This window comes from Petromyzon marinus, chromosome 3, assembly GCF_048934315.1.
Source record: "Petromyzon marinus isolate PM22_M1 ecotype Great Lakes invasive population chromosome 3, UKy_Petmar_22M1.pri1.0, whole genome shotgun sequence".
Classification (NCBI taxonomy): Eukaryota; Metazoa; Chordata; class Hyperoartia; order Petromyzontiformes; family Petromyzontidae; genus Petromyzon; species Petromyzon marinus.
The window spans coordinates 3,287,507-3,295,879 of record NC_133669.1 but is presented as its reverse complement, the minus strand read 5'-3'; the positions used below and the strand labels follow the sequence as shown (position 1 = coordinate 3,295,879).

The window sequence follows — 8,373 nt, the reverse complement described above, 5'->3', positions numbered from 1 at the left end:
CTACATTTAAAAGTGCATAGCCGCTGTGACGTCCTATTGTTATAATGCAAGATATGCTATAACCTGTTTTGGCAAACACACCGTATCGGATGATGGGTTATTTTACCATACTTCACCACGTTGGTCAGTACGGGCTGGTGAAGGTGGGTGGAGGTAGGAGGACGAGGCCTTGGACCCGGTTGAGATATCGCTCATCACCAGGGCCGAATATACCACGGAATAGATTCCACCGACAGCTCCGGCTGAAACGAATCCCCGCTCACCACCGATGGAACTCGTGACCGGGAATCGAACTCAAATGGCCGAGTTCACGGCGCAGTGCGCTCACCGCCACGCCACCGCCCCTCCCGTCAGCTCGTGTCGCGCTGCGTTCGGTGACACCTTCAGATCACCTGGCCCTTACCTGACAACCCCAACCGCCCCTCCCCATCAACAGCAGTCCTCAAGCCCGGTCTCACCTTGATGAGATGGAATCTCCGGTTCGGATTGGCAGCGAGTAGCCTTCTCCGGCGCATGATGGATAACGTCGCGACGATGGAGTGATGTGTCCGGGATGACGACCCCCATCGGCTCCTCTCACACCCTGCCCCCACTCCCCAATTCCCGGATCCACGATGAATGGCCACGTGGCGCCTGCGCTCTCTTAAGTGCCCTCACCGAGACCGAATGTCCACGAGTGGCCCAGGACGTGGTGGGAAATGCCACATTCCTCTATCGGGAGAAGATATCTCCACAGGACATTCATGTTGACTTACCACAAAATGGTACTCATTTTTTTTTATCATACCCAGACTGCGAGTAGAGCACGCTGCCACAGCACTGCCGAGTTGAGATAAATGCCCTTTAGAACGTGTAAGAAATTATTTCATATATTGGTTGAAATTATTCAGTGTAAATTGCACGAGATCCATATACGTTTATTAAACATCAATAAAAGCACAGCAGCTTATCATCTGGCAGTAAAGGTTTTTGGCATTAGTGGAAATTCCGAGCAACATGCCTGGGGGGGCTCTAGTTGGTAGGATTAAGGTTGGTAAAATCATGGAAACATTTTTTAAGAAAGTTTTAAATCCTGAGGTAAAAAAAAAACTTCCTTATGAACGAATTCTATAATTTCAAGCAGGATAAAGGAAATGGTTGCCAGGAGCAGATGGAATAACTTGAGTTTTAACTGGCATTGTAAGGCAAAAAGTAAAACTAGAAATGAAAGTTTTCATTAAAATGTCAATATGGACAGATGTCCAAAAGGACGTGTAATTTTAGGAAGTTTTTTTGACAAAAATAATGCAGAACTCTCATCGTCAACACATCTATTAATATCAACAGAGAAACGCGTGCCTTACAAAAGTTGTGCACACCCCCCCCCCCCTCCAACTGAGCACCATGTGGTTCTGCCTTACTTAAGGAAAAACTATGCAACGAGCCAACTTAACAGTAACGAGCAATTAAAGTTTGGTAATAATTGGCACACAACGGGTCTAAGGTTTTTTTTTACAAAATGTCATGGGTTTGTTTAAATTCACGCAAATAATTATCCTTCGGCCTATCCGTTTCAAAACCTCCCTGCCGTGCATTGAAGAAGCAGAGGCCGATTCGAGCCGGCGAACTCTGAACCCCCACCACCTCCCTCTAAGGGCTGCATGGAGGAACACGGCGACTTGGCATGCAAATTGCAACCCACTTTTTAAAATACAAGTGCAAAAACACGCTGGCACACACAATAACCAGTGCCGTCATGAGCAAAGGGCGCCCCAATAATGTCGGGGGCAACTGTGAGGGCCGGTCTACACGATTCAACTTCGTACAATAGCGGCAAAAGCGATGGCTATCGTTTATAAAACGCATGCCCGGTTGTAACAGATGTCTGATGCGTCTAGTGTCATTCCCTCCGCACCTCCAATCAGCACGGTTGGCTACGTACAGTGTGAAAGAAGTTTAACATACGTTAAATGGGAAAAAAAGGTGAAGTTTACTACAAGTCTAGTCGAGCATATCTTGGTAACAACAGCAATGTCTGAATATTTTTAAATCTTGGCCTACGTTTTGAATTTTGGGGGTTTTGAAGAGGGCAAATTCCAAATATGACATCAGAATATGGCTTTAAAAATATGGCTTTAAAGCCGAAAGAAAGCAGGTGAAGCTTGCTGCTGGTTACTAAGCATATAAAACATCATACTGAAGACATTTACAGTCACTGCTCAATCGGCCCATGTTCTTTGTTGTGCGCCTTGCATATCTGTGCTTCGTTCATATTGCTAACCTGCTGCACACGGCTTCATGTCACAAAGCTGTCGGTGATGAAAACACGTGACTGGTCAGTAGATACCAGTGCAGCCCTTCAAACTGCCATTTGGACGGTCGTGCAGCATGCTAAAAAAGTGAGGCGGAAATAACTAATGGGACATACAATAAACATAAAACATTACTTAAAAACAAGTTGATTTTCACCAAAGTGCTCTTATATGTATGGTTCTGAGTTTGATTGCATTTTAAAATATTTGTTTTTAAAAGTTTGATTGGCTAGCCCATGAGTTTCCTGTGAACGGCGCTCACTTTTGCCAATGCATCATCAGCATCTCACATCGCTGGTGCAGTGACAGGAGCGAACGCTGCTTTGACTTAAAACACTGCAACGCAAACTGCGTGCAGTCCAGTGGACCAAGACACTCTTGCGTGGTTAGGTGTGAGTATGGCTGTGTCTCCCAGGCTGACAGTGAAGACAATTTCAGTGGCCACTTCTGGGAGGAGGTCCTTGCACATGTCCATGAGCCTGTCCCCTGGCTCTCTCATCTGGGTGCAGCTGGTGTCCAGCACAGAGCTCCCAAGGATCCTGCTTGACAAGTGAACAAGTGACGACAAGGAGGTCATTGATATCGAGTCACGGTCAACCACACACGTGTCAGCGGGTAAGTCTGTCGGCGTGTGTATTGTACACAGATATTTCCAGGCAGGTGCAGCCAACTATTGTATGCATGTTGAACGTTTTCACACCGTATGTAGCCAACCGTGCTAATCGGAGCACAACAAACTACAGGTAGTCCTCTACTTACGATGGAGATGCATTATGACGACCCCATCGTAAGTCAAAAATATCGTAAGTCGAAGATGGCCTAGCCTACCCAGGAGTCTTAAAGAATGGTGATAATTTAGCAGAACAGAGCAATTTACAGTAGAGTACTGTATAAACTATACACTGTATGTATTTATTAATTACAATACTGTATTGCACAGTAAAATGTAAAGTAAAAAAACAAGGTAAATTCTTAGCCTACCTATATGAACTGCAATTTAATAGAAAGTTTTTTCAGGAAACAATCCCATCTGCTATAAAAACTTTTAACATGCTTTGAACGTATGTATCGTATCGTGGTAGCCCTAAAATGAAATCGCTAAAGCTACGTATCATACATGCATTGAACGTATCGTAACGTATCATATCGTACTGTACTCATCAAGATTCGTACCTCGTACGCTGCTGCGTTTGCCTGGCGCGCGAAATAAAAAAATATTTAACAATTTTGTCGTATCGCTATCGCCATCGTAAGATCGAAATATCGTAAGTCGGACCATCGTAAGTCGGGGACTGTCTGTATTCTAAAAGTGTCTTATGACGTGTTACAGGCATTCTCACCACGGACGGCTCCAAGCCGTGGTATCGTGCCATGTGCTCGGCATCGCGAGCGTCGGACGTCTCGCACGCGCACTGTCATTAGAGCGGAGACACCGAGAGCATGGACAGAGGACAAGAAGGGGCAGATTATTCAGATTTAACAGCAGATAATGAAAAAGGGACTAGGTTGGCAGCAGAGGAGAACCACGAGGAAAGATGCCTGCTCAGCTTCAGAATAAAAATAAGTCGAGGCATATTGAGAAAATAAAGGTGAATTACGTTTTTTAATATCCAGTGAGTGTTTACCTCTACATAAATATGAATCCAGTTTCCTTTTTTTACATCTCCACAACATGATATACATAAATGCAGACATTTTTGTGGGATAAAAACATTATTGCATTTCCATAACGACCACGTGACCTCATCCAGCCAACCAGTGCCTGATACATATGCTGCAACAACAACACAACAGAACTTCAAAGATCCGCGGTGATTTGGAGGGAGGGTTTGCTCCTAGCCCGTAATCTGCAGGACACCATATTCGTGGCAAATTCGTAAAATAAAAAAAATCCATGGGAAATAATTGCCGACTTTCAGAGGTGCGTTTTCCTCCCAGTGGTCGTGGAAGCGCAGCACTAGGCAAATGCGGGAAGTCACCTCGCAGAGCCAGGAAGCGTGGGCCAGGACGTCTGCCAGCGACGAGAACACGGAGTCCAGCTCCCCAGATGCACCGCCTCCACACTGCCGGAGTGGACCCTGTCCGAGCACAAAAGGCAAAGATCCCCTCACGTGTAGCCTTAACAGACTGTTGGGGCAAGTGTTGTTAGCGAGCAGCACTTATGAAGGCCGGCAACGGTACACGAGGGGCGATGTTGACAGACCGCACCAGATACGCATTTGAGGCCGAGTCGATCTAGGGGAGGTCCAGGACCAGTTCAGATAATCGCCACTGGTGTTGGCCGTGAGCGGGAATCGAACTCAGGTCGCCGGCTTCGTAGCGCACTGAGCTAACCGCTGCACTACCGCACGCACGCATGCACGCACACGCACACATTGAACAGAAGCATTACAATGTCACAAAGGTCTTACTGCCATCTGTCACTTATTCGCCTAAGCAGAGAAGCATTCAAGAGTTGACTTTTTCTGGAAGTTTTGTGCATTGGGATATTGGGCCAACTCCATTTTTAACGACTTTTTTTACGTATCGAAGGAAACAGCAATTATTTATTTTATACCTACGTGACTTTACCGAAAGAACCAAAGAGTATGGATCGCTGCAGTCACGAAAACTTCAAATCAAGATTGAGACAGCAATTATTAGAGAGAAGCTGTGCGTACGAGGCGATAACATTCAAAGGATCGCGCAGATGGGTTCAATTACCCATCTTGCTGTACTGACATCTCCTGGCCACGTACAGCCCGGCAGGTTTTGGAGATAATAGATTTTAAAAAATACCCAAAATCAGAGAAGGGGTGTGTTAACCTCTACATACCCATAAGTGAGAGTGCGTGTTTTGCCTGCCCAAGGATAACATGAGTGGCGAGTAACATCTGAATGGGTCCTCGGCTCCCCTTCACCAAATGGTACTCACACCAGCGTGGTTAACACGGTCAGACAACGCCAATGACTGGCGCTGCACGGGGAGGCCTTCATCTCGCAGGGGATTGACGGGTCGTGAATAAACAAGATACAACACAAACACACACAAGTCGTGCTGTGGGAGGAGAGCTCCATTACCCGTGGGGTGCTGGGACGCTGCTGTCGCAAGGGTCTCCTAGCAGGCTGCGTAGGTGTCCGGGAGGGATGCCGGTGGGGGGCTCGGCTGGGATGTCTTGTAGAGGGGGGCCAGCTGGGACGCGGGCGGCCCACCCTTTCCAGGAGGAGGCGGCCCTGCTCAGCCGAGCGGCAGAGGGTGCAGACGGGAGGCTCCCACTCAGCCTCCATGCGGTCTGCTGCTGCAAACAAACACAAAGACCCCCCATATAGCCTGTAACAGGGTGTTGGGGCAAGTGCCGTTAGCGAGCACCTATGAAGGCCGGCACGGCATACGAGGGGGTGGGTGGCCGGCGTCACGCCCAGCCGCCTTTGTCTCCCCATTGGCGATGTTTCCGCATCGCACCAGGTACTCAGGACCAGTTCAGATAATCGTCGCTTGGTGTTGGCTGAGAGCAGGAATCGAAAACACTCAGGGCGTAGCGGGGCCGACAGCACAACAAAAACGAACGCCACGGTGGAAGTGTTTATGGCAAAACGTCAGTGCCCATTTTAGTGTTCAAGGAGAGGCGTTTGAGGGGCAGCAGTAGAGTCTGTGCTGCTGGGAAGTCTCGGGAAATTGGGACTTTTAACAAAGCAACTAGACGATAAATATCCGACATTTAATAAATACGCGTGTGCGTGCAGATGATATGAGGAATATTAGGAATTCCAGGGGGGGCAGCATCGGGGGAAGGGTCTTGGAAGGGCAGAACGTAGCAAGAGTGTTGCAGATGCAACCACGAGGGAGGGAGGGAGGTTGTCACGGTGGGGCCACGGGTACGGAATGGGGGAAAGCGGCTCTGGTGTCGGCCACCGACATCACCGCAGGAAGACCTCAATACAGCACCTCCGATTATCACGGTTGCCCGCGTACGGTGCGAAAGAAGTTCTCAACACAAGAGTAACAGACGCGTGGTCGAGTTCATAAGACGCGGTACCTGGCAGCTAAGATGCAGGGGCATCATTGGGTAGGTAGGTGTTGGTAGCTGCACGTGTGTGTGTACTGCACGTTGAACTTCTTTCGCACCGTACGTAGCCAACCGTGTCAATCGGAGGCGCAGGGGAAAGGTTGGGGTGGGGGGGGCAAACAGCAACACTGAACACAAACTGCCGCGCCCGGCGATCGGGTTACAGACCGCTCGAGTGTAAAGTTCACAGTTCGGGCTGTGGAGCAGTAACTTCCATTGTAGTTGTGAGAACTTTAACTTTGTTCCCAAGCTACTTGTGGCCCGGTGTCAATAAAGTTCCACAATTCTCATCTCTCTCTCTCGCTCACAGAGAAGACAAAGGTCTCCCGTGTAGCCTTGATAGGTTGCTGGGGCAAGTGCTGTTAGCGAGTAGCAGCACCTATGAAGGCCGTGGGCACGGTGACACACGAGGGCGGTGGGTGACCAGACACCACGCACGTCCGCCTTTGTCTCCCCCCCCCCATGGCGATGTTTATTGCTACACACCACCGGCACCAGGTACTCAGTTGAAGCTGAGTCGACATAGGTGAGATAATCGCTATCACGCTAACCACAGCGCCACCGCTCCCCATACACAAACACACTCCTACCGGATAGTGAGACGGCAAATACAGGTGGTGGTGGTGGGGGGTATAAAAGTGCGACTTCTAATAATCCGTGTACACATGGAGAGCGGTGCTGTGTGTTGTTGTGTTGGCGGTGGTGGTTACGGGTCGTGCTCGGGGAGCGGTGGCGCAGCGGTTAGCGCTACGAACCCGGCCCCTCTCGAGTTCGATTCCCGCTCACGGACAACAACCGGTGACGATTATCTGAACCGGTTCTGGGCCTCCCCTAGGTCGACTCGGCCCCGGTGCGGTGGTGTGTAGTAAACGTCGCCACGGGGGAGACAAAGGCGGTCGGGCGTGGTGCTGGCCACCTACCCCCCCCCTCCTCGTGTCCCGTGCCGGCCTTCACAGGCGCTGCTACTCGCTAACAGCACTTGGCCCCTACAGTCTGTCACAGACTGTAGGGGCCCCGTTCTTTGTCGTCAAGGCACTTGTGTCCGGGTAGGCGATTCCTTGGGGCCCTGTTCCAAGTGCGTGGTGGGGTGGTGGCGATGTCTCCTCTTGCAGATCCTGGGAGGCAGGACTTAATCATGAGTGGGGGGTTGTGTATGTGGCCTCCTCGCCACCAGCACTACCACCCACTACCACCCACCAGCACTACCACCCACCACTACCACCCACCTGGGAAGAAGGCGAGAGAGGCACCAGGCTCCGATGTTCAACTCAGGCGGGCGCGCGCGGCTCTGGACTCCACGGTGCCGCCGCTATCGCCGCGGCTTCCTCCTCCTTCTTAGAACCTCCTCCTTCCTCCTCCTCCCTCCTCCTCCTTCTGCTTCCTCCTCCTTCTTAGAACCTCTTCCCTCCTCCTCCTTCTTAGAACCTCTTCCCTTCTCCTCCACCCGCCCGGCGCTCGCGATGACACCGCCGTCGCTTGCTGCCGTCCGTCGCCCTGGGCACAACTTTATTGACAGCCTCCCACGCCCCCTGCCGAACGTGTGTGATAACAAAGAGCTTTGTAGATCATCGGATTCCTCCTCCTCCGCCTCCAGTCTCAGTAAATATTTTATGACTCGCTTTTTTTGGACGGGTGCAGACGGGTGCAGATTGCAGTAAATCTGAAATATTCAATAGAAAAATTGTTCAGCTCATGATTATTAATTAGGGAGGAGGGGGGTTGCCCCATGTGGAGATGACGTCAGCCGCTAATGGTTATTGTGGAGGGGTGCGGCATGTGGAGTGACGTCACCCGCTCATGATTATTAATGAGGGGAGGGGTGCGGCATGTGGAGTGCGCGACCTTCTTGTGCATTCGTGTAAAATTTCCACGCGGGCATGAATATTAATGAAGGGGGAGGGGGGGGGGCTCTTTTGTAGTGACGTCACGCGGGGGGGTGGGCCTCACGTGGAGTGACGTCACGCGCGGGACGGACAGACATTTCTGGGTGATTATAATCGGGAATTCCGATGACGAGCACGCGATGGTCGAGTTTT

General features: G+C 50.3%; 1 protein-coding gene across 3 annotated transcripts; it reads right to left on the bottom strand.

Moving 5' to 3' along the window:
- Positions 1–901: 901 nt before the first annotated feature.
- Positions 902–7,963, bottom strand: LOC142930374 (uncharacterized). 3 transcript variants are annotated; one of them, XM_076072597.1, is made up of 5 exons: positions 7,564–7,963; positions 5,352–5,569; positions 4,271–4,369; positions 3,632–3,703; positions 902–2,833 (listed from the first exon to the last, which is right to left on the bottom strand). In XM_076072597.1, exons 2-5 carry the CDS (start codon positions 5,556–5,558, stop codon positions 2,726–2,728), a joined length of 486 nt encoding a protein of 161 aa, XP_075928712.1. In that variant the 5' UTR covers positions 5,559–5,569; positions 7,564–7,963; the 3' UTR covers positions 902–2,725. The 3 variants fall into 3 exon arrangements, with proteins under 3 accessions (XP_075928712.1, XP_075928715.1, XP_075928720.1); XM_076072600.1 differs by having other exon boundaries at positions 5,352–5,566; positions 7,564–7,962; XM_076072605.1 differs by having other exon boundaries at positions 902–2,830; positions 7,564–7,952.
- Positions 7,964–8,373: the final 410 nt, after the last annotated feature.